The sequence below is a fragment of the Dendrobates tinctorius genome, unplaced genomic scaffold, assembly GCF_039654945.1.
Source record: "Dendrobates tinctorius isolate UK_male_01 unplaced genomic scaffold, ASM3965494v1 ptg000075l, whole genome shotgun sequence".
NCBI classification, from domain to species: domain Eukaryota; kingdom Metazoa; phylum Chordata; class Amphibia; order Anura; family Dendrobatidae; genus Dendrobates; species Dendrobates tinctorius.
Window position 1 is genome coordinate 35,609,572 of NW_027361743.1, and position 27,451 is coordinate 35,637,022.

General features: G+C 44.0%; 1 protein-coding gene across 1 annotated transcript; it reads right to left on the reverse strand.

Moving 5' to 3' along the window:
• Positions 1-3,447: 3,447 nt before the first annotated feature.
• Positions 3,448-25,937, reverse strand: HMGB1 (high mobility group box 1). The gene is made up of 5 exons (XM_073583166.1): positions 25,782-25,937; positions 7,803-7,965; positions 7,238-7,383; positions 5,951-6,125; positions 3,448-4,153 (listed from the first exon to the last, which is right to left on the reverse strand). The coding sequence occupies exons 2-5, from the start codon at positions 7,950-7,952 to the stop codon at positions 3,992-3,994; spliced, it is 633 nt and encodes a 210-aa protein (XP_073439267.1). The 5' UTR covers positions 7,953-7,965; positions 25,782-25,937; the 3' UTR covers positions 3,448-3,991.
• Between the last annotated feature and the right edge of the window lie 1,514 nt (positions 25,938-27,451).

Below are 27,451 nucleotides of genomic sequence, written 5' to 3' on the forward strand. Positions count from 1 at the left end.
CACTTTATGTACATGCTCAGTAGTGACCGGTGCTGTGGAGTCATAGATGAGATGAATCTGTGCTGCACTTTATGTACATGCTCAGTAGTGACCAGTGCTGTGGAGTCATAGATGAGATGAATCTGTGCTGCACTTTATGTACATGCTCAGTAGTGACCGGTGCTGTGGGGTCAGAGATGAGATGAATCTGTGCTGCACTTTATGTACATGCTCAGTAGTGACCGGTGCTGTGGAGTCATAGATGAGATGAATCTGTGCTGCACTTTATGTACATGCTCAGTAGGGACCAGTGCTGTGGGGTCGTAGTGGAGATGAATCTGTGCTGCACTTTATGTACATGCTCAGTAGTGACCAGTGCTGTGGAGTCATAGATGAGATGAATCTGTGCTGCACTTTATGTGCATGCTCAGTAGTGACCGGTCCTGTGGGGTCGGAGATGAGATGAATCTGTGCTGCACTTTATGTACAGTACATGCTCAGTAGTGACCAGTGCTATGGAGTCATAGATGAGAAGAATCTGTGCTGCACTTTATGTACATGCTCAGTAGTGACCAGTGCTGTGGAGTCATAGATGAGATGAATCTGTGCTGTACTTTATGTACATGCTCAGTAATGACCAGTGCTATGGAGTCATAGATGAGATGAATCTGTGCTGCACTTTATGTACATGCTCAGTAGTGACCGGTGCTGTGGGGTCGGAGAAGATAAATCTGTGCTGCACTTTTATGTCCATGCTCAGTAGTGACCGGTGCTGTGGGGTCATAGATGAGATGAATCTGTGCTGCACTTTATGTACATGCTCAGTAGTGACCAGTGCTGTGGGGTCGTAGTGGAGATGAATCTGTGCTGCACTTTATGTACATGCTCAGTAGTGACCAGTGCTGTGGGGTCGTAGTGGAGATGAATCTGTGCTGCACTTGATGTGGTCTGACCTGTTTCAGACTTCTGAATACAGAAGATTAGGCCTGGATCACACATGCAAGAAACTCGGACGAGTCTCGCATCTTAATACCCGGCACTACCGCCAGCACTCGGAAACGGAGCGTACGGCTGAATGTATTTCTATGCAGCTGCACGCTCCGCTCCCCAGGGTTGGCGGCAGTGCCGGGTATTAAGATGCGAAACTCGTCCGAGTTTCTCGCATGTGTGATCCCGGCCTTAGAATGATCCCATCACCCCTTAACCCCCAGGCCATTTGCCATCTTCACGTTTTAGTTTTTTTTTCTCCCTTTCTTCCCAGAGCCATAACTTTTAAATTTTTCAGTCAATATTGCCATGTGAGGTCTTGTTTTCTGCAGGACGATGTTGCACTTTTGAATGACACGATTGGTTTTAACATAGTGTACTGGAAAACGGGAAAAAAAATTTCAAAGTGCGGTGAAACTGCAAATTTTTTTTTCTTAACCATGTTCACTAAATGCTAAAACGGACCTGCCATTACAATTCAAGTTCACAGACACCAAACATGTACAGATATTTTTTATTTAAATGGTGAATAAAAATCGGTAAATTTGTTTTAAAAAAGGGCCCCCATTTTCCGAGACCTGTAATGGTCTCCATTTTTCGGGATTTGGGGCTGGGCGAGGGCTTATTTTTTGCAAGACGAGCTGATGTTTTTATTGATACAATTTTGATGTAGTTACAATGTTTTGATCGCTCATGATGGCATTTTATTGCAATGTAGCGGCGACCAAAAAGGACAATTCTGGCGTATTGAAATTTTTTTTGGGCGGCACTCATAGCATTGACAACCAGAGGTCTGCTGCAGACCTCCGGTTGTCATGCCGACCCATCGGTGACTTGCGAACATTTGATGGTTATCACCAGTGGGCGGGATTAGTGACGTGCTTCCTGTAAACGCGAGTTAAATGCCGCTGTCAGAGATTGACAGCGGCATTTATCTAGTTAACAGTCACAAGTGGATCGCAATACCACCCATGGCTGTTTTATAGATCAGCTGTCATGTGCCATTCCACCCATGGCTGTTGTATAGATCAGCTGTCATGTACCTGGATAGGTGCGGGCTCAGCGCCGGAACCCACACCAAACAGGGAGAATCCAACATGTGCGTACTATTACGGCACAAGTCAGAAAGGGGTTAACAAAAACCTCCTGGTTACAAGTACCGTATATACTCGAGTATAAGCCGAGATTTTCAGCCCATTTTTTAAGGCTGAAAATCCCCCTCTTGGCTTATACTTGAGTCATATACGCCAGGGGAGGGGGAGCAGGGGTGTCAGATCATACTTACCCCCTCCTAGCGCGTCTCTGCAGCCCCCTGCTTCTCCCAAGGTCTCCGGCGCCTGGGTTCAGCGGTCACGTGGTATCGCTCGTTAGTCATGAATATGCACATATTCATGACTTTAATGAGCAGAACCACGTGACCGCTGAAGGAAGAGCTGCCAGAGACCTGGGAGAAGTATATGCGATATTCACCTGTCCCCGTTCCACTGCCGCATGCCGCTCTGTCCTGTCTGTGACGTTCAGGTCAGAGGGAGCGATGACGCAGTTAGTGTGTGCCCTCTGTATGAACAGTCACTGACAGAGGGACTCAGAAGACAGAGCAGCACGTGGCGGTGGAACGGGGACAGGTGAATAGCGCAGGTGCTGGGTCTGAGCCAGCGGCGACACCGGTACGTGGCCCCCATAGCGCACCGGTGTCCCCGCCTGCTCAGGACACCAGCACCTGTCCCCCAGCAACAAGAGGTGAGTGTCATTTTTTTTTATTCGCAGTCTATGGGGCCATAACCTTTATGGAGCAGCATATGGGGCATAATCTATGGAGCATCTTATGGAGCAGCATATGGGGCATAATCTATGGAGCATCATATGGGGCATAATCTATGGAGCATCTTATGGAACAGGATATGGGGCATAATCTATGGAACATCTTATGGGGTCATAACCTTTATGGAGCAACATATGGGGCATAATCTATGGAGCATTTTATGGGGCCATAACCTTTATGGAGCAGCATATGGAGCATAATCTATGGAGCATTTTATGGGGCCATAACCTTTATGGAGCAGTATATGGGGCATATTCTATGGAGCATCTAATGGGGGCATTATTAACCTTTGTGCAGCATTATATTGGGTGTATTTTGTATGGAGCATCTTATGGGGCCATCATGAACTGTATGGAGCATTATATGGGGCTCCTGATTCAATATGGATATTCAAAAACATTTAACCTACTGATGTCTCTATTAAGTTTACTTTTATTGGTATCTATTTTTATTTTTGAAATTTACCAATAGCTGCTGCATTCTCCACCCTAGACTTATACTCGAGTCCATAAGTTTTCCCAGTTTTTTGTGGCAAAATTAGGGAGGGGGGGGGTCGGCTTATACTCTAGTATATACGGTAACAATTCATGGTGTTTTTTTTTTTCCCCATCAAATATAAAATGCTGAAAGTAAATAAAATCCAAAGAAAACGCCAGCGGTAATAAAAAAAAATTGTTTTTACTTAGAAGCAATCAGAATGTCAACAAAACATTTGCAACATTTTTTTTTCTTTTTTTTTGCAATTACAGAGTGGTATTCAGTTAAACAGAACAACAATTATGATGCTAAGACAACTGAAAATGAAATGATCTACATCCCCATACAACTAGTCTGTGCTGTGCACAACATGAACCTGCTCAAATTTCCATGCCAATTTACAACCCCCATCCTGTACCAGGCAAGGTCAAGTGGCCATTTAAAACCACAAGAGGGATAATAAAAATTATTTAAAAAAAAAAAAAAAAAAAAGAAAGAAAATCAGAAAGGGAAGTCTAAAGACACAGCTGGTAGTGTGCTACCTATACAAGAAAAATAATAAAAAGGAAATAAAGACACTGTACAGGTTTAAAAACAAATCGTACACATTCATATATTTGATTTGTTTTCATCTTTAAAAATGAGTGAGCTGTGTACAGGGGGTTAAATGCTATATAGACAAAAAAAAAAAAATAGAAAGGGGAAAAAAAAGGCTCATGGAGATGCTCATTCATCATCATCTTCCTCCTCCTCTTCTTCATCTTCCTCCTCCTCTTCTTCATCTTCATCTTCGTCATCCTCATCCTCGGCTTTCTTGCTCTTTTCGGGTTTAGCAGGGGCCTTTTTTCCTGTATCTAGTTTGCCTTTAGAACGATATTGTGCCATATCCTACAAAGGAAATTTAAAAAAAAAAAGTTAATCTGACATCTCAATTACCCAAAACACAAGTGTGAATACCATTATATTTAAACATAAAACTGTAAAGAAACCCACAACTTTAGACCTCAGACTTTTTATTTTTTAACATATGTATTCTAGCCATGTTTTTTTACTGATATAATGTGTACACATTCTAATCTACAGTTCACATGTCCATGGTGTTTTTTTTTGGACAATGTGTCCATGCATGTCATGGAAACTTTTCATTTCTTACTAACATCAAGGATGAAAAGTGCCCCCCCAAACTCTACGGGTCCAAGAAAATTATGGATAGCCTAAGTGTGTAGTCTATGATTAACATTGTAAAAGATAGGTAACGTTTTATATTTATTTATCCATACATGAAAATCAATGATGAAACACTGCTGGTGAAACCTGACGCACGGACCAAGCACTGATGGGAATAAACACGTTCGTCTAAATTAAAACCGGTATGGTAAGTTTACAGAAACCTTTCCTTCCTGCCCTATAATGTTGGGTCTCTACAGACTACACATCTCTAGATTCACCGTTGTGATAACATTTCACACACAAGAAAATTGTGATTAGTCACAGCCTGAATTATGGGATTGGATGAATGCAAGCTGTTTATAAAAGGGCATCACAAACAGGTTTGTATCAGCCGGTATACCGGTGGAGACGCCTGCTTAACACAGAAGCTTCAAAAATATTTCAATGAAAAATGTTATAGAAACAGGTTATAGGCGTCTCCCTCTTCTGGTACATATATACATATGTGTATAATACTACTGTAAGCTCTTCAAGTAACCGAACTGTGTAGTCCAACAAGTTTCTTGGTCATACACTGCCACCTTCTGCATGAAGCCATGGTGAGCAATGCTATACAAGCTGCTGGGAAGTATATAGCATGAGACATGAGTGAATAGCGTCAGCTTCCCCCTTACTCGGCAAGCTATAGCGCTTACCAAAGAAGCTGCAGCGGGAACCCAGATACCTGGGCGCTCCTGGTAATCATCCATGGAGAGCCTGTGTGTTGTGACTGTCACACAGCCGCAACACATACAGCCGCGGCGCCGGACACCGGATTATCAGGAGTGCTCCAAATAACCGGGTTACCGCTGCAGCTTATTCAGTAAGCGCTATAGCTTGCCGAACAAGGAGGGAGCCGACGATATTCACTCATCTCTATATAGCATAGATCCGTACAACAATTTTGTATACGATCATCGTACACCAGGCGTAAGGGGACGACTTTAGTCACAAAAGTTTGTCCTTTTCCTCTGGTACCAGACGGCACATGAAGGCAGCAAGAGATGAGACCTGACGTATTAATGACATTTATATAGATTTAGAGCACAACAGACAATTGCATATTCTTCGGCTTTTTTTCTGAACGGAGTCGTGACAGATACATCGTAACAAATTGACAGATCACTTTAATTTAAATTAGGTTACATCTGATTTAATTTGGGGGATTCTGCAGTTCTGATGGTGACAAGTACCCCACCACAGACTACAATATTTCAGCTGTGAAACAACAAGGTGATCACAGCCTCGCCTCTTTTTTGGCTAAACTTTTAGGTAGAAACCGCCAATAAGACAAATAGGCAATGAGAAGGTCAGAAAAAAAATGCAATAGTTGCAAAACATCTTGCCATTTTCCACCAAGGAGATAACAGTGGTGTCTTAAGTACAATGGTGCCCCCCAGCCTAAATGTAAAAGTTTGGGGAGACCAATACAAGCAATGAAGTCATATGACATCTACTGAAAGTACAGAAGATTACCTTCTTATACTTCTCCTTCAGTTTGGATGCTTTCTTCTCGTAAGGCACCTTGTCCTCTGATGCAGTGTTATTCCACATCTCTCCGAGCTTCTTTGCAACGTCTCCAATGGTCAGACCTGGCTGCTCGCCTTTGATTTTAGGACGGAAGTCAGAGCAGAACAAGAAGAAAGCAGAGCTGTGTGGAAAAAATAAAATATGAGAAACAACCATAATAATGCGTTCACATCTCAGGATGTTTTAACCCTAAAACCATTAACTCCTTAATGCTCCATGACTTACTGTTACACCATGGAGAATTTTTAGGGTGTTTGCTGCAAGCTCAGACGTTGAGCCCGCTCAGCACAGGGCAGACGCCGGCGACATTACACAGTAGGCGTTTGCCTTTAAGAGCAGATTCTGGCTGTTAACCTCATAAATGTAGCTGGCAATCACTGACTGTGGCATTTAGGTGCCGAGATCCAGCCATAGTGTGTGCTCAAGAATCCATGCAACTCCTCTCCTTTACCCCGTGATAGTGGGGAAGCAGAGCAGATGGGTGGCTGTGGCAGCCAGGGGTTGGCGGTGGCAGCCGGGGGTTGGCTGAAGGCCTCCCAGGTCTGACATGTTATTTCCTCTGTGATGGCATTACAGAAGACTGGGATTTTTAGTGTACACAATAGTACTAACGCTATATAGTGCAAGCATTTAAGTAAAGCAGTTGCAGGTATTAGTCACCTCTGGGGACTGAAAAAATTAAAAAAAATAAATAAAAATTAAATTTGAGTAGCCCGTTTTTCCCCAGTTTAAAATTAGAAAAATGTAAAAATAAATAAAATAAAAATAATAGTTATCGCAGCAGCCATAGCAGTCAGATTTATCAAAATAGAACCACTACACTTTCCACAAACAAATGCAATAAATATCCACCATTGGCTTGTTCCGCAAAAAAACAAGCGGCAGAAACATTTTTTTTTTTTTTTTGCGGAGTGGACACCCCTGTAATTGTACTGACCTGGAGATTCATGCTGGCATATAATTTTTACTGCACAATTAATGCCATCAAAACAAACCCTCAAAAAACAGTAATTGGAACTGGATTTTTTTGTTTTCACTACGCTTTTGCCATTTTCGCTTATTCTGTATGGCAAAATGAATGAGGTCATTCAAAACTACAATTTATCCTGTGAAAAGAACACCCCCCCCCCAAAAAAAAAAAACCCACAACAAAGCCTCATATGTCTATGTTGATGGTAAAATAATAGTTAAGGTTATGTCAAACATTGGCTGTGTCACAAGGAGTTAACTCACGGTGGTCTCTTTGGTGCATTTGGGTCCTTAAATTTCTTTTTTGATTCTCCTTTGGGCGGCATGTAAGATTTCATTTCACTTTCATAACGAACCTTGTCTGCTTTCGCCATGTCTTCAAACTTTCCCTTCTCTTTAGCAGACATAGTCTAGGGACAAGAAAATTCACTGTACAAAAAGGGCCACCTTTCTTCTGCCTTATCTGCCATATTCACGCAGGACTCGTGGCATCGCAGGTGGTGTACTCACACTATGTATTAGGCCGGGGTCACACTTGCGAGAAACTCGCACGAGTCTCGCGTCTCAATACCCGGCACTGTTGCAGACACTCAGGACCGGAGCGCTCAGCTGCATAGAAATACATGCAGCCGCACACTCCGGTCCCGAGTGCCGGCGGCAGTGCCGGGTATTGAGACGCAAGACTCATGCAAGTTTCTCGCAAGTGTGACCACGGCCTTAGGATGCAGGCTGCACATTTATTTTCATTCCCTGGGAAAAAATTTGTGCTTAGAGTGGAGTTTGAGGATAAATGTTACCCAGATTCCCAACATCATCATGAATATTTTACCTTCCACCGCTCAGAGCACTTCTTGGAGAATTCTGCAAAGTTCACAGATGCATCAGGATGCTTTTTCTTGTGCTCTTCTCTGCACGTCTGCACAAAGTAAGCATAGGAGGACATTTTGCCTCTGGGCTTCTTGGGATCACCTTTCCCCATTTTTTATAAAATTCTGTAAGAAAAGAAATGTTGAGACTTATAAGCCATCATTCACGCTCTGCCAGATTAGTTCTGCTATACAGTGGGTATATTCAGTATTCAGACCCTTTGCTCAGACACTCATATTTACATCACATGCTGTCCATTTCCTTGTGATCCTCCTTGAGATGGTTCTACCCCTTCATTGGAGTCCAGCTGTGTTTAATTAAACTGATGGGACTTGATTTGTAAAGGCACACACCTGTCTACAGTCATGGCCAAAAGTTTAGAGAATGACACAAATATTAATTTTTACAAAGTCTACTGCTTCATTTTTTCTAATGGCAATTTGTATATACTCCAGAATGTTATAAAGAGTGATCAGCTTAACAGCAATTACTTGCAAAGTCAATATTTGCCTAGAAGATTAACTTTATCCCCCAAAACACATTTCAACATCATTGCAGCCCTGCCTTAAAAGGACCAGCTAACATCGTTTCAGTGATTGCTCCATTAACACAGGTGTGGGTGTTGATGAGGACAGGGCTGGAGATCAATCTGTCATGATTAAGAATGACACCACTGGACACTTTGAAAGGAGGCTGGTGCTTGGCATCATTGTTTCTCTTCTGTTAACCATAGTTATCTCTAAAGAAACACGTGCAGTCATCATTGCACTGCACAAAAATGGCCTAACAGGGAAGAGTATCGCAGCTAGAAAGATTGCACCTCAGTCAACAATCTATCGCATCATCAAGAACTTCAAGGAGAGAGGTTCCCTTGTTGCCAAAAAGGCTCCAGGGCGCCCAAGAAAGACCAGCAAGCGCCAGGACCGTCTCTTAAAAGTGTTTCAGCTGCGGGATCGGGCTACCAGCAGTGCAGAGCTTGCTCAGGAATGGCAGCAGGCAGGTGTGAGTGCATCTGCACGCACTGTGAGGCGGAGACTCTTGGAGCAAGGCCTGGTCTCAAGGAGGGCAGCAAAGAAGCCACTTCTCTCCAGGAAAAACATCATGGACAGACTGATATTCTGCAAGAGGTACAGGGAGTGGACTGCTGAGGACTGAGGTAAAGTCATTTTCTCTGATGAATCCCCTTTTCGATTGTTTGGGACATCTGGCAAATGGCTTATTCGGAGAAGACCAGGTGAGCGCTACCACCAGTCTTGTCTCATGCCAACTGTCAAGCATCCTGAAACCATTCATGTGTGGGGTGGCTTCTTAGCCAAGGGAATGGGCTCTCTCTCAGTCTTGCCTAAAAACACAGCCATGAATAAAGAATGGTACCAGAATGTCCTCCAAGAGCAACTTCTCCCAACTGTCCAAGAGCAGTTTGGCGATCAACAATGCCTTTTTCAACATGATGGAGCACCTTGCCATAAAGCAAAGGTGATAACTAAATGGCTCAGGGAACAAAACATAGAGATTTTGGGACCATGGCCTGGAAACTCCCCAGATCTTAATTCCATTGAGAACTCGTGGTCAATCATCAAGAGATGGGTGGACAAACAAAAACCTTCAAATTCAGACAAAATAAAAGCATTGATTTTGCAAGAATGGACTGCTATCAGTCAGGATTTGATCCAGAAGTTGATTGAGAGCATGCCAGGGAGAATTGCTGAGGTCCTGAAGAAGAAGGGTCAACACTGCAAATATTGATTTGCTGCATTAACTCATTCTGTCAATATAACCTTTTGCTACTCATAATATGATTGCAATTATATTTCTGTATGTGATAAAAACATCTGACAAACACATAAAAACCAGAGGGCAGCAGATCATGTGAAAATATAATATTTGTGTCATTCTCTAAACTTTTGGCCATGACTGTATATAAGACCTCACAGCTCACAGTGCATGTCAGACCAAATGAGAATCATGAGCTCAAAAGGAACTGGCCAAGGAGCTCAGAGACAGAATTATGGCAAGGCACAGATCTGGCGAAGGTTACAAAAGAATTTCTGCAGTACTCAAGGTTCCTAAGAGAACAGTGGCCTCCATAATCCTTAAATGGAAAAATTTTGGGATCACCAGAAGTCTTCCTAGACCTGGCCGTCCAGCCAAACTGAGCAATCGTGGGAGAAGAGCCTTGGTGAGAGAGGTAAAGAACCAGAAGATCACTGTGGCTGAGCTCCACAGATGAGGTAGGGAGATGGGGAAAGTTCCAGAAAGTCATCTATCACTGCAGCTCTCCACCAGTCGGGCCTTTATGGCAGAGTGGCCCGACGGAAGCCTCTCCTCAGTGCCAGACATATGAAAGCCCGCATAGTTTGCTAAAAAAACAAACAAACACATGGAGGACTATGAGACATAAGATTCTCTGGTCTGATGAGACAAAAATAGAACTTTTGGTGATAATTCTAAGCGGTATGTGTGGAGAAAACCAGGCACTGCTCATCACCTACCCAATACAATCCCAACAGTGAAACATGGTGGTGGCAGCATCATGCTGTGGAGGTGTTTTTCAGCTGCAGGGACAGGATGACTGGTTGCAATTGAAGGAAACATGAATACAGCTAAGTACAGAGATATCTTGGATGAAAATCTCTTCCAGAGTGCTGTGGACCTCAGACTTGGCCAAAGGTTCACCTTCCAACAATAACCCTAAGCACACAGCTAAAATAACAGAGGAGTGGCTACAGAACAACTCTGTGACCATTCTTGACTGGCCCAGCCAGAGCTCTGACCTAAACCCATTTGAGCATCTCTGGAGAGACCTGAAAATGGCTGTCCACCAACATTCACCATCCAACCTGACGGAACTGGAGAGTATCTGCAAGGAAGAATGGCAGAGGATCCACAAATCCAGGTGTGAAAAACTTGTTGCATCATTCCCAAGAAGACTCATGGCTGTACTAGCTCAAAAGGTGCTTCTACTCCATACTGAGCAAAGGGTCTGAATACTTATGACCATGTGATATTTCAGTTTTTCTTTTTTAATACATTTGCAAAAATGTCTACATTTGTTTTTTTCAGTCAAGACGGGGTGCAGAGTATACATTATTAAGAAAAAAAATGAACTTTTTTGAATATACTAAATGGCTGCAATGAAACAGAGTGAAAAATTTAAAGGGGTCTGAATACTTTACGTACCCACTGCAAGAATTTATGCACAGTGATTATGTTCTTTTTTCTATTATATTTTGTATTGGACTCCAGCAAAAATAAGTCAGGTTTTTGGGAGAGGTTCTCTCTTTACCCTCAGTTACAGATGTGATATACACACGGATGCAGAGCCTATAAAGCCAAGCAGAGGTTTTGTCCTCTTTACACGGACATCGAGGCTTTGTAATATGAAGATTTTCCTCTAGTATACCTGTTCAATATCTTCCTGGTAATCTCTGTGCAAAATTGGTGACCATACAGAGGAACAGCATGTACAGTATCTCTATGGAAGGCCGACTACAGCTCCATATAAAAAGAAGCCATAAACCGGTCTTGTTTCTGGCTATCTGAGGCCTCGATATTGATGACCTGTCCCTAGTATAGCTCCATAGCCTTGTGTCCTTAATTCACTCATGTCACAAGGCAATGTTTTTTTCCACCCCAGTTGGGATCTAGAAAAAATAAAAAAAAAAAAAGGCAGCGGCCTACTGAACCTGGACTTGTACCTGCTCTGCTTATCCGCTCACTGCAAGACTTAAGCCCCCATCATACACAGCAAGATCGCTAGCGAGATGGCTGCTGAGTCACAAGTTTGGTGACGCAACAGTGATCTCACCAGCGAGATCGCTGTGTGTGACAGGTATCAGCGACCGGCCCCCCGCCGGTATCGCTGATCCCGTTTCAAAAGCCCTGGACTTTTTTTGATTGTTGGTCTCCCGCTGGCCAGCACGCATCGCTGCGTGTGGCAGGCGGGAGAGCAACGATTAGCGAGCTCCCAGCTCGTATCCAAGGTAAACAGTGGGTTTCTAAGCGCCGCGCGGCGCTTAGAAACCCACTGGTTTACCTTGGTTACCAGCTCCCTGCACCAGCACGCTGGTATCTAAGGTACGCAGCGACACGCGCGCTCGTCATCGCTGGTGAAGCTGCCTGTTTGACAGCTCACCAGCGATCATGTAGCGACTCACCAGCGATCCTGACAAGTTCATATCATTGTCGGGATCGCTGGTGCGTCGCTATGTGTGACGGGGCCCTAAGATATCTTTTGGTTGTGCTGCTAATTATATTGATATTATGGTTTTCTTATGATAGGCCATTAGGGGTCCTACGTCTGTCCACTACACCCGATTGGATGTCAATGCCCTGTCAAAGTCCTTGTAAACCATTTTCGGCTTTGTGCGAGTTATAGCAGGCGTCATTGTGACCTGTGGGCTCACTACGGTTTTGCGTCAGATAATGCAGCTCTGCGGCTCATTAACTTTATATTGGAGCGGCCACATTTTGGAAACTGAGTTTGAAAATTTGTTGTGCGGCTCTAAAACGCTCATGGATGGCTACCGTACATATGTGCCAAGGTGCGGACTAACCCCGTCCCGTGAGAACACCTACTTATCCTGATTTCAACCTTGGCTTTGAGCACGAGTGTGCGGAGTCCCCAATACTGAGCTCGTCTATTAATAGTGAATGGACACATGAGACACTTCTAGAATCAGTACATTAACACTACAGATTATTACACCGGCGCTTACGTCCCTCCATTCTCAGGTTTGGTGGCGGTTTAGGAGGTCCGATATCTAATGAGGGGCCACCATGTTGTGAGAAGCCAATACCGATTTAAGGTTAAAACTAGAGGTGTCCTGAATGGGAACGTGCAATCAAAAAAAACAACCCATTATTGTAATGTTTTTATGGTAAAGGGAACGTGACATCGGACTCCACGAGAATCGGCAGCATGAATTAGACACAAGCAGCGACAGGTATTACTCCCAAGACTGCTTTTCAGAGTACTCATGCTTTAAAAAGCGGTCACCTCCCAAGGATAAGTCAGAGGAGACCCACAGTCCCTGGATGGCTTTTTATTTTACAAATGTGACTTTTTTTTAAAAAAAATTTTTTACATTCCCATAAAAATTGCGCAGAGATTGTCTGCAGGGGTCTCCCTACAACCTTTTCACAAAAACCAGGCAGTGATATAGAGGCAGGGCTGGACCTGGTGAAGCTGGGATTATCAGCTTTTGTTTATATGTGTGCAGGCCTATAGGAAAATAACTATTATTCCCAGAAAACCACTTTAACGTGCGACTGGTGAGCTGCCCGCTATTCGCTCCCATTTCTAGCTTCTATTACAGTGGGTAAAATAAGTATTTGATACACAGCCGATTTTGCAAGTTTTCCACCTACAAAGAATGGAGAGTTCTGTAATTACTATCATAGGTACACTTCAACTGTGAGACAGAATCTAAAAATAAAATCCTGAAGATCACTTTGTATCATTTTTACATAATTTGCATTTTATTGCATGAAATAAGTATTTGATACAATAGAAAAACACAATTTAATATTTGGTACAGAAACCTGTGTTTGCAATTACAGAGGTCAGATGTTTCCTGTAGTTCTTGACCAAGCTTGCATATATTGTATCAGGGGTTTTGGCCCCCTCCTCCATACAGTTCTTCTCCAGATCTTTCAGGTTTTGGGGCTGGTGCTGGGAATCATTGAGTTTCAACTCCTTCCAAAGATATTCTATTGAGTTCAGGTCTGGAGACTGGCTAGGCCACTACAGGTCCTTGCAATGCTTCTTACGGAGACACTCCTTAATTGCCCTGGCTGTGTGTTTCGGGTCATTGTCATGCTGGAAAATCCAGCCACGACCCATTTTCAATTCTCTTACTGAGGGAAGAAGGTTGTTTGCAAAAATCTTGCGATACATGACCTCATCCATCTTACCTTCAATGCAGTGCAGTCATAATGTCCCTTTTGCAGAAAAGCACCCCCACATGTAGGTTTCCCCCACCATGCTTCACTGTTGGGATGTTGTTCTTGGGGTTGTATTCTTTCTTCTTCCTCCAAAATGGCGAGTGGAGTTGATACTAAAAAGGTCTATTTTGGTCTCATCTGACCTTCTCCCATGCCTCCTCTGGATCATCCAGATGGTCATTCAAGCGGGCTTTGACATGTGCTTGTATGAGCAGGGCGACTTGTGTGCACTGCAGAATTTTAATCCATGATGGATTATGTTACTAACGGTAATGTTTGTATGGTCCCAGCTCTCTTCAGGTCATTGACCAGGTCATACCGTGTAGTTGTTGGCCGATTCCTGACCTTTTGTCAGTATCATCCTTACCCCATGAGGCTAGATCTTACATGGAGCCAGACAGAGGAAGATTGACTGTCATCTTGTGTTTCTTCCATTTTCTAATAATGCGCCAACAGATGTTGCCTTCTCACCAAGCTGACTGCCTATTTTCCTGTAGCCCATCCCAGCCTTGTGCAGGTCTACAATTTTGTCCCTGATGTCCTTAGACAGCTCTTTGGTCTTGGCCATAGTGGAAAGGTTGGAGTGTGAGGACAGGCGTCTTTTATACAGGTAACGAGTTCAAACAGGTGCAATTAATACAGGTAATGAGTGCAGAGTATGAGGGCTTCTTAAGGAGACACTATCAGGTCTGTGAGAGCCAGAATACTTGCTGGTTGAAATTTGATCAAATACTTATTTGATGCAATAAAATGCAATTTAATTGTATGATTTTTAAATAATGTGACTTTCTGGTTTTTATTTTTAGATTCTGTCTCTCACAGTTGAAGTGTACCTATGATAAAAAAATTACAGATCTTTCCATTCTCTGTAGGTGGGAAAACGTGCAAAATCAGCAGTGTATCAAATACTTATTTTCCCCACTGTATGTGTTATACTTCATGGTGGACGCAACACAAGTAAAGGTTATGGGGGCATTTTATTTTCAATTTGCACATAAGGCCCAATGGGAACTGAGTATATACTGTGTTGCACTTTTGAACGACACCATTGGTTTTACCATGTCGTGTAACAGAAAACTGGAAAAAAAATTCCAAGTGCGGTGAAATTGCAAAAAAAGTGCAATCCCACACTTGTTTTTTGCTAGGTTCACTAAATGCTAAAACTGACCTGCCATTATGATTCTCCAGGTCAATACGAGTTCATAGACACCAAACATGTCTAGGTTCTTTTTTATCTAGGTGGTGAAAAAAATTCCAAAGTTTGTATAAAAAAAAATAAAAAAAAAGTTGCCATTTTCCGATACCTGTAGCATCTCCATTTTACGTGATCTCGGGCTGGCGAGGGCTTATTTTTTGCGTGCTTATCTGACGTTTCTATTGATACCATTTTGGTGCAGATACGTTCTTTTGATCACCCGTTATTGCATTTTATTGCACCGTTGCAGCGACAAAAAAAAACAAAACGTAATTTTGTCTTTTCAATTATTTTTTCTCAGTACGCCGTTTACCGATTAATTATTTTTATATTTTGATAGATCGGGCAATTCTGAACGCAGCAATACCAAATATGTGTATATTTGATTTTTTATTGTTTTATTTTGAATGGGGCAAAAGGGGGGCGATTTGAACTATATATTTTTTTAAATATTTTAAAATACTTATTTTTTTACTTGCGTCAATAGTCTCCATGGAAGACATGAACCTGCACTTGTCCGATCGCTTCTGCGCTGATGGGAGGAGGTAATCAGCTGTCATGTGCCGGAAAAGGTGCGGGTTCATCGCCGGAGCCCGCACCAAATAGGGGTAGGGGTTAAAGGGAGTTTGTCACCTCTAAAACGCATGTCAAATGAGAAGACACAAAGGACAAGCACCAGAAACATAAAAATCATACTAGTGTGTGGTTCTGTCACGTTACCTGATAAAATAACATAATTTGGATCCAAATAAGGGGGCATAGATGCATAATTACACCCCCTCAATTTGCATGTTGGGGACCTCCCCTGCTTTGATTTACAGAGTTTGACTTCCATCAGCCAGCGTGTATACGTATGCACACTGACATTGCCTGACCCATGAGTTTTTGAACCACAAGAAGTCACTCTAGTCCCCACTTCTGTCTTTAGTAGTAGTGCCTAATTTGTTTTGCAGTGTTTTACAGTGTCGGTGCGCGCCAGCCCTCAATAGCTAGTAGAGTTTCCCTTCCGGTCAACGCCACCCTATGGCTACGATCACGCAACCATATTCTCCACATCCGCGATAATAGCTCCAGATATGCTAATCACATTCTGATCAGAGTGGCATTGGAATGGGATCTGCTTTTCTCAGATGTGGAAAAATAAAAAAAATTCTCCATCAGATTTTTTTCCAGTCTGATCAGATTTTTGGAGGCAGATCATGCATGATGCGATGTTTTTCACACACATATTTGGTTAATAATAATAATAATAATAATAATAATAAAAAAAAGTTCATCTGCACCTCTCCATTTAATAACACTTGTCCGAGTGCTGTCTGATTTTTTTTTTTAATTAACAGATAGTGCTCAAACTGAAAATACGGTTGTATGCACAAACCCCATAATTACTATTTAACTCTAAACATATTACTATCTTGCTCTATTGATTTGGAAGCTTTGGAGAATGTCTGATTATTGGACCCTATGATGAAATTTTTTTATTGGGCTGATTCTGGGTTCCTTTTTTTTTTATTACTTTTTATGCCATTATTTAATGCGGCAAAGGGACTGAAGAAATAAAATTCTGGTGTTAGTACTAATGTTTTGATTTGAGGTTTTACATACTACACTACTTTAGGTGCACCTGCTTATCTACTGTATTTATTTTTTAAAGAAATGTAGAGTGGTGTTAAAAAAAAAAGTTGCTTATAAATTAAGTATTCTGGTATATGGCAAAAATTACTATATCCTTAGATGCCCATCCCAAAAGGCATACCAAGATAATGGTGGCCATCAGAAGCCCCTCCAGCTGCTACGGTAACCCGTCGGCACCTTGCGATCACGAAATGGCTGATGGGTGAGTATATCCCCCCTCCTTCCATGCCGATAAGAACCCTAAAATCCAGCTGTCAACAACTAACTATAGCATTTAAGTGAAAAAAACAGTAGATATCGCAGCAATCCCTACTGTGATTCGAAACAGGTGCCAGCTGTCTTACACAGCCAGGTCCATGTGTATGCAGCGGGCTCAGCTCTAGGTCCTGCACCTTCCATGGGCACCTATCTAGTGTATACGCAAGTCAGATGTTGGAAAGGGGGTAAAGAACACATACTCACTAATGGTACCCCCTGCTGCTCCAGTTGAGGCGCTCTGGTCTCCCCCATCAGTATTTGCTTACTTGGCTTCGTAAAGAAGAACCTGTCTACACACAACCGCTGCAGACAATCGCTGGCGGGAAGCATCGGATGATATAATCTTTTTTTTTTTAACTACAATCTTTGGTATATGAGCTGAGGGTCCCACAGACCAAGGTTCTACTTCTGGTCACTACTATTATCTCTCTTCTTATCTGGTCACCACTAGCATCTTTACATCAAGGGTTCTTTAGGAAAACGTTGGATGCTTTAAGGTCCCGTTACATTTAGCGATGCACCAGCGATCCCGACAACAATACGACCCGGTCAGGATCGCTGGTGCATCGCTATGTGGTCGCTAGCGCTAGTGAGCTGCCACACAGGCAGATCTCACCAGCGACGCACCAGCGATACAGCGGCGGTCGCTTACCTGTCACACGGCAGCGATGATGACTTCTGCCTGCATCCATGCGTCGCTAGTCGGCGCCAGCGGGACGCCGAGGAAAAAATGGCCCAGGACGTTCGAGCGTGATCAGCAATACCCAGCGGGGGGCCACTAGCAGGTACGTGTCACATGTAGCGAGATCGCTAGCGATATCACTGTTGCGCCATAAAATCGGTGACGCTTTAGCGAGATCGCTATGTGAGAAGGGGGCTTTAGTTATATTATGGCACATTTACAGGCAGTTTCTAGCAACCTTTACACTCATATCTCCAAAATAATTTTTTTAAAAAAAAGTATGTGTCAAAGTGCCCTGCTAAAAGGAGTGCAAATACAATCTATTCAGCTCATAGTAGTGAATGGCTCCGTCATGGCCACGGCTGAATCTCACCTATCCCAAATGGAGCGCAATGTGACCCTAGCCTAAGAGGAAGCTTTCAAAATTACACGATTCATGGATCGAGTAAAAAAAATATATTAAAAATCATATAGGCAGCACGGTGGCTCAGTGGTTAGCGCTGCAGCCTTGCAGCGCTGGGGTCCTGGGTTCGAATCCCACCAAGGACAACATCTGCAAGGAGTTTGTATGTTCTCCCCGTGTTTGTGTGGGTTTCCTCCCACACTTCAAAAGACATACTGATAGGGAATTTAGAAAAAAATGTGTGCAAACTGTAAAGCGCTGCGGAATATGTTAGCGCTATATAAGAATAAAGATTATTATTATTAAAAGGGTTATCTTCTACCTTGGTATCAGATAAGTGGGGTGCCAACACAAGTGCTGCATACTCTGGAGAATTAGGTGTTTTTCCCAATTGTGAATTTATAGTATTTTTAAAAGCTTAAAAAGAAAAAAAAAAAAAATAGGAAAAATATTTCAAATGAGTTCTTTTTTTAACTAGAATTTTTAAAAAGTTGAAAAAGTGTGTGTGAAGAGAAATACGGTAAATAATGTTAAAGTTCTCCCTCTGATCACTTGCTTTGGAAACAAACCTGGGCAAGCAAGAGACCAGAGAAGAACTTTTTTTTTTTTTTTAAATGGTCTTATTGGTTGGGGAAATGTTAACGGTATGTTGATATTTTGGCAAGCTCCATCATCCAGTGGCTTGTAGATCACCATGATGACATTACATTATGGCCAGGGGTACACAGTGACTGTACTTGTGTCACAACAAAATAGCACACAATGTCCTCCACCTGCCGATCTGTATTTTATGGTGTGATTTGGATGTTAATTGCATGAAAACGAGAATCTGGTGGCTCAGTGGTTAGCACTGTTGCTTTGCAGCTCTGGGTCCAAATCCCACCAAGGACAACATCTGCAAGGAGTTTGTATGTTCTCCCCGTGTTTGCATGGGTTTCCTCCGGGGTCTCCGGTTTCCTCCCGCACTCCAAAGACATACTGATAGGTAATCTAAATTGTGAGCCCCAATGGGGACAGTGATCTTTGTACAGCGCTGTGGAATATGATGGTGCTATATAAGCAAAGCAACATCCATTAGACTGTAAAACCCACCGCAGACATTTAGCAAGTGAGTCAGAGCTGAATGTGACTGACGTTGTTGTTTCATGACCCGATTGAAAATTGTATTCTTGATGATGCATGTGGCAAATCACTGTGTAGCCTATCCTCTATATGATCAATGGCATGGCTTTGCAGTAAGCGACCATTGCCAAAAATCCAAACTTAGGGTAGCGTTACACCTAGCGATGCACCAGCGATCCCGACCAGCGATATGACGCGGTCAGGATCGCTGGTGCATCGCTAGGTGGTCGCTAGTGAGCTGCCACACAGGCAGATCTCACCAGCGACATCGCTAGGGACGGGGATCACTACTTACCTGTCAGACGCGGCGATCCTGCGTCCTCCCGCCCGGCTCCACGCGTCTTTCGTCGGCGCCACAGGAAGTCCAGCAGGAAGCGGCCGACGAGGAATGGTCCAGCAGCTTCTCGCGCGATCAGCGATAACCAGCGGGGGAGCCGGTCGGAGGTAAGTATCACATGCAGCGATATCGCTATAACGTCACAAAATCGGTGACTTTACAGCGATATTGCTAGCGATATTGCAGTGTGTAACGGGGGCTTTAGTGTGTTTTTGGTTACGGGTCACATACGACTACCAGTGTCACATTGTTTTGCCATTCTTATTGTACAGTGAAATTGCAGCACGCCATCACCTTCATCATTGGACGTATCATTGCCATAAGGAAGGAGACAGGTTGGGACTTTTCATTGACAAAAAAATATATATATATTTCTACTATAATCAAAGTCAATGTGGTCACGTCACAAACAGAAAAACATAATGATCGCAATAGTTTAAGGGATATTCCAGCTCCCCTCACTTCCACATCGGAGGTAACGTCACTTCTACTGCCACCTCCTGGCTCAGGAGACTGGTATCCTCTACCAACAGGTATAGATGGCCACGGCATTTACAGTCAGGGCCCTATAGTTGGTATAAAATGGAGCGACTCCAAAAACATCTAATACATTGGGTACAGTAGTACAATGCAGGATGGGCTGCAAATGTTTTCATAAGAATTTGGGAAAGTTCTGAAATGTCCTATCAATGTCTGTTCTGTTCCTGATCTGAGGATCTCGGCTTTTAGGTGATATGAATCTGTGCTGCACTTTATCTACATGCTCAGTAGGGGGCATTACTGTGGGGGTGGGGACATTGAGTTGGGAGATTTGATTACCGACCCCACAGCCCTGGTTACGGTACGTGTATAGGTCTTTTTAAAGAGCGATCCATGCTGTTAGGAGGAATCCTTACCTGTCCCCCTGTATTGCTTATGAAAGAATAAAGGAATGTTAATGCCGTAAATGCAGTTGCCATCTCGATCACTTTGGAATGGATACAGGGTTGTCCTATTTTTTGTCATACGTGCATCTAAGCATTTTATAAAAGCATTTGTCCGGATCCAAGGTATCGTGTACCTGTCCTATTGATTAGAGAAGGACCGGTGCGCAGTACTCACCGCGTTCACTCATGAGCCGGCAAATAGCTATAGACGCTGTGTCACCACCCTGCTCACAACTGATGTGAAAGTGAGAGGAAGTAGATAAAAAGAGGAGCAATCCCAAAACAGGGGTCTGGACCTCTATGAATGAGCTCGTCTTGAGGGTGCGCACTTCCTCCGCTCCCGTCTGTAGGGCTGTGGGACATAGCAGAGCACAGTGCACCTCCATGTTATAGTGGGTGGGGATAGATAAGCAGGGTCCAGTCCTTGTCACCAATCTTTTATCCACGGACCAGAAGCCCAGAAAGCCGCCTCCTAGCGGACCTGAGCCGGCCTTGTGCAACACCATGTACACCAGGCCGGCTGGTCACAAGAGGGTCGTCAGGTAGGAGGCGGCTCCCGGCAGGGCGGCTATCGCTCTCGGGACCCCATGCGAATAGATTTCCACCAACTCTACTACTGAGCCTGGCATGCTGTACAGCAATGTACCCCCAATCCTAGAAATCACTTACTACTGGGGGATTGTTGTACCCTGTGGACACCGGACCAGGGCAGACGATTTTCTGGCTCATTTGTTAATGTGAAGAACGCCGGAGTCACACTAGAGAGAAATACGGACGAGTGCTATGTGAGAAAAAAAAAAATCGCATAGAACCCGGACCAATGTTAATCTATGGGGCAGCTCATGTTTTTTTTCGGCCATATTATATGTGCGGGTGAAATCGAAGCATGCTGTGATTTGCACCGTATTACACCCGAGACTCACCAATGCAAGTCTATGGGTGCGAGAAAAAAAAAAAAACAGATTACAGATGGACCATGTATGTGACTTGCGAGAAACACGCACCGGTGTGCTTTAGAAAAGCCGGCAATTCATATGCGCTATACTGTAAAAATCCATTCCAATTCACCAAACAATTTTGCCCCTATCTACATAATTGGGAAAAAGTGTGTGTGTATCAAGCCCCGCCCCTCATTATGATGTCATAATGGTTGCCATGGCGACGCTGATGTCATCATAGGTTGCAAGCCCCGCCGCTCATTATGATGTCATAATGGTTGACTATGGGATGGAGGATGTGTGATGTATATGGGCACGGGACTATGGGATGGCGGATATGTATATGGGCACGGGACTATGGGATGGCGGATATGTATGGTGGGTATATGGGCACGGGACTATGGGATGGAGAATATGTATGATGGGTATATGGGCACGGGACTATGGGATGGAGGATATGTATGATGGGTATATGGGCACGGGACTATGGGATGGCGGATATGTATGATGGGTATATGGGCACGGGACTATGGGATGGCGGATATGTATGATGGGTATATGGGCACAGGACTATGGGATGGCGGATATGTATATGGGCACGGGACTATGGGATGGCGGATATGTGTGATGGGTATATAGGCACGGGACTATGGGATGGAGGATGTGTATGATGGGTATATGGGCACGGGACTATGGGATGAAGGATATGTATGATGGGTATATGGGCACAGGACTATGGGATGGAGGATAATTATAATTTTTTATAACTATCCACAGTTGGTTACTATGCCCGGGCAGCGCCGGGATCTTCAGCTAGTATATATACAGTATATTTCATAGAGATCTAGATAGCAGAATAGGTGAAAAAAATCAATTGTCGGCTTCTGTAAAATCATTACTGAACCTGATAGGAGGCTTACATACAGCAAACCATTGCATATCTGTTATATTTATATACACTCACTGGCCACTTTATTAGGTACACCTGTCCAACTGTGTGTTAAGACTTAATTTCTAATCAGCCAATCACATGGCGGCAACTCAGTGCATTTAGGCATGTAGACATGGTCAAGACAATCTCCTGCAGTTCAAACCGAGCATCAGTATGGGGAAGAAAGGTGATTTGAGTGCCTTTGAACGTGGCATGATTGTTGGTGCCAGAAGGGCTGGTCTGAGAATTTCAGAAACTGCTGATCTACTGGGATTTTCACGCACAACCATCTCTAGGGTTTACAGAGAATGGTCCGAAAAAGAAAAAAAAATCCAGTGAGCGGCAGTTCTGTGGCCGGAAATGCCTTGTTGATGCCAGAGGTCAGAGGAGAATGGGCAGACTGGTTCGAGCTGATAGAAAGGCAACAGTGACTCAAATTGCCACCCGTTACAACCAAGGTAGGCAGAAGAGCATCTCTGAACGCACAGTGCGTCGAACTTTGAGGCAGATGGGCTACAGCAGCAGAAGACCACACTGGGTACCACTCCTCTCAGCTAAGAACAGGAAACTGAGGCTACAATTTGCACAAGCTCATCGAAATTGGACAGTAGAAGATTGGAAAAACGTTGCCTGGTCTGATGAGTCTCGATTTCTGCTGCGACATTCGGATGGTAGGGTCAGAATTTGGCGTAAACAACATGAAAGCATGGATCCATCCTGCCTTGTATCAACGGTTCAGGCTGGTGGTGGTGGTGTCATGGTGTGGGGAATTTTTTCTTGGCACTCTTTGGGCCCCTTGGTACCAATTGAGCATCGTTGCAACGCCACAGCCTACCTGAGTATTGTTGCTGACCATGTCCATCCCTTTATGACCACAATGTACCCAACATCTGATGGCTACTTTCAGCAGGATAATGCGCCATGTCCTAAAGCTCGAATCATCTCAGATTGGTTTCTTGAACATGACAATGAGTTCACTGTACTCAAATGGCCTCCTCAGTCACCAGATCTCAATCCAATAGAGCATCTTTGGGATGTGGTGGAACGGGAGATTCGCATCAGGGATGTGCAGCCGACAAATCTGCGCCAACTGTGTGATGCCATCATGTCAATATGGTCCAAAATCTCTGAGGAATGCTTCCAGCACCTTGTTGAATCTCTGCCACGAAGAATTGAGGCAGTTCTAAAGGCAAAAGGGGGTCCAACCCCTTACTAGCATGGTGTACCTAATAAAGTGGCCAGTGAGTGTATGTCCCTCACTAATAATGTTAGTAGTGTTTGTGTGTAAAATTTTGGAGCTGTAGGTGTTAAATTAAAGGATTAATTCACTGAAAAAACTGGCGTGGGCTCCCACATAATTTTCTGAGCCAGAGAGGACAAGCCAGTGACTGAGGGCAGATATTAATAGCCTAGAGAGGAACCTTTTTTTTTTTTTTTTAGCCGGGGGGGCAAAAACAATCTGCCCCCAGAAAAGGTGCATCTGTAAGATGCGCCAATTCCGGCACTTGTCCGCTCTCTTCCCATTGCCCAGTAGTGGGTGGCATATGGGGTAATAAGGGGTTAATGTCACCTTGCTATTGTAAGGTGACATTAAGCCTGGTTAGTAATGGAGAGGTGTCAATAAGACACCTATCCATTATTAATCCACTAGTCTGAAAGGGGTTAAACACACACACATTAAGAAACAAGACTGTGCGCTCCCGGTCATAAACTATTTAACCCCTTCAGATTGTGGCGTGGGACTTAACTGTACGGCGGACAGGTATGGGATATTGGTGCTTTTTTATTTTGGCTTTTTTTTTTTACAGGAGAACGACGGCTTCAATTAGTGTGTTTATTTATTTCATTAAAAGTCTTTATTATTCATGTGTTTAACCCTTTCAGACTAGTGGATTAATAATAGAGAGGTGTCTTATTGACACCTCTCTATTATTAACCAGGCTTAATGTCACCTTACACTAGCAAGGTGACATTAACCCCTTATGCCACCACTACAGGGCAATGGGAAGAGAGCGGGTAAGTGCCCTTTTCTGGGGGCAAAAACAATGGTCCCTCTCTAGGCTATTAATATCTGCCCTCAGTCACTGACTTGCCGTCTTTGGCAGAGAAAATTGCGCGGGAGCACACATCAGTTTTTACCGTGAATTAATTCTTGAATGTAACACCTAGAGCTCCAATATTTTACACGCACACACTAGTGAGAGACATCTATAAATCTAACTGTTAGGCAATGGTTTCCTGTGCACAAGCCATGTCTCCTATCCTGTCGGCTTCTGCAATGATTTTACAGAACCCAACAATTGAATTATCGGCTATTCTGCTGTCTCTGTATGAAATATAAATATATGTGTCTCACTGACAGATTTGTTTCCACAAATATTTGAAGCCATGGATCCATTATATGTCTATTTTGCAAGCCGGTGAGACGATCTTGCTGTACAGATGCTTAGATGGCAGACGGACGGATCAGTGTTCGGGGAACATTTCTGCGATTCTCGCTCTCTTATACGTTGAGTGTGACTCCAGCCGCTCTGTGACCCTGTGATGTTCATGTCACAGCAAAGTCGAGTTACTATTTTCACTTTTCTGATGGATTTACCACTCAAGTGGAGGACACCGGTCCACCAGGACATTTATTCATTTTTTTTTCCTTCCAACCTCTTGTGCATGAAAGAAAGTCCCCTTGAAATGTATCCATCCGCGTGTTTCAGGAGCCCGGCGGCGGCTCCTCTCCCGGCCGGGGTCACTCCGCGGCAGTTGCGGCGCTGCTGACATTATGCGGGGCTCTATATGTGTGTGTGTGAGCTAAAGAAAGAGCTGGGAGGCGGCGGGGCCGCGCACGCGCTCCCGCCAGCAGGATGACGCCGCGGTCGGGGCCGCGCTCGCCCTTTCTCCCTATTGTTGCCGTGCACGCGCCTCCTCACGCTATGAGAACCACCATGTTAGAGAGTGCAGCTCGCAACCGCCATCTCATAGAGAAGCGGCGGCGGAGGGGGGGCACCTGCCCAGGGCGGACAGGGGCGACTGCGACCCCTCAGCCCGGCTGTGTGACAGCCGCCACCCTCCGCCCGGCTCGACCCCCGTCCTCTTGTTTTCCCCATAGGCAGCCATGTTATCGCACATCCTGAGGTAATATCGGCATCTTGTGCCAATACGCCCTACATATGCCCCGGCTCTGGTAACGGCGGGCTGGCGTTATTAACCCCTTCCTCGGGGGGCGTCAGTGCCCGGAGCGTCGCCCTTCCGTTACCAGCAGCGGATTTACCCGCCGGGCGTTATTAAAAGTTCACCTCACACCTCCGGCACTAAATAATAACATTGTGCCTCGGTTTCCCGGCTCCTCCGCTCCCCCTATATAAGGAGGATTCTCTCCCCCCGATTTCTCCGTTTTCCCCCCCTCCCCGATGTTTATAACGTTAATCCCGGCCCGGGATTATTTGTCGTCTTTAGGCGGATTAATACGGGCCACGGGTGGACGTGCTCTGACATCCGTTCTCGCGCACCATACTTACCTTCCATAGACATTGCCAGTCACTGTGTCAGACGGCTCAGAGCCGCGTATACTCACCCAATGCTGTGTCTATGGAGCTCAATGTACTGCAATGGCTGTGAGAGAAAGCGGGATCGATACGCAGCCTCTTCACACTCTTCCCAAGCTGTAACATTACTCTCAGCATAGGGGGACGCTGATTGGCCGCCGCCAACTCGTCCCTCCTTCTCATTGGTCGGCTCGCCTCCATTGTCCTGACCAGCGGCCGACGGTGATTGGACAGGATTTAGACGACGTCACCCCAGAGCAAAACAGCGCGCAAATACGAAATGTCCTCAGTGTGTGAGACGATGGAGCGGGATGCGGCTGTAAGGCTGAGTTATAGTGTTTGCAATGCAAGCCCATAGAACCCAATGTAGCCAGCGACGGAGCGGGGGCTGCTCTACGTGCCGGGGCTGTGACGTGTTACCGGGCGGACTGCTGCCGGCGCTGCGGCCCCGGCGGACACCCTCGCCCCCCTCTACACCCTGCAGCCATCCACAGCCCAAACATTTCACTCCATTGTCCTCCGGTATAACGCGGCTGTCGTGAACGCGCACAATGATAGCACTAGGCGGGCGAGCCCTCAGAATCGGGGCTCTGGCTCATAGCTGCGGGCAGGAGGAGAAATCTCCGTGATTCTACAGCTCCAGCACAGCGATCACAGCCAGGCCGCCCTGTACCGGGGGGCTGCGGGGGAACTACAAGTCCAGCAACACCCTGATAGCAGGAGCGTGCACGGACGGGCTGCGACCTGTGGTTCCACATCTAGGATGACCCGAACATACTGCAGGAAAGTGTCCTATATGTGACAGTATACTGCATGGTGTATACTATATACCACTGCACCCAGCAATATATCCCACATTCCACTATAGTCAGTATATATTATATATCACATTCCACTATAGTCAGTATATATTATATATCACATTCCACTATAGTCAGTATATATTATATCCCACATTACACTATAGTCAGTATATATTATATATCACATTCCACTATAGTCAGTATATATTATATATCACATTCCACTATAGTCAGTATATATTATATATCACATTCCACTATAGTCAGTATATATTATATCCCACATTACACTATAGTCAGTATATATTATATATCACATTCCACTATAGTCAGTATATATTATATATCACATTCTACTATAGTCAGTATATATTATATATCACATTCCACTATAGTCAGTATATATTATATATCACATTCCACTATAGTCAGTATATATTATATCCCACATTACACTATAGTCAGTATATATTATATATCACATTCCACTATAGTCAGTATATATTATATATCACATTCCACTATAGTCAGTATATATTATATATCACATTCCACTATAGTCAGTATATATTATATCCCACATTACACTATAGTCAGTATATATTATATATCACATTCCACTATAGTCAGTATATATTATATATCACATTCTACTATAGTCAGTATATATTATATATCACATTACACTATAGTCAGTATATATTATATATCACATTCCACTATAGTCAGTATATATTATATCCCACATTACACTATAGTCAGTATATATTATATATCACATTCCACTATAGTCAGTATATATTATATATCACATTCCTCTATAGTCAGTATATATTATATATCACATTCTACTATAGTCAGTATATATTATATATCACATTACACTATAGTCAGTA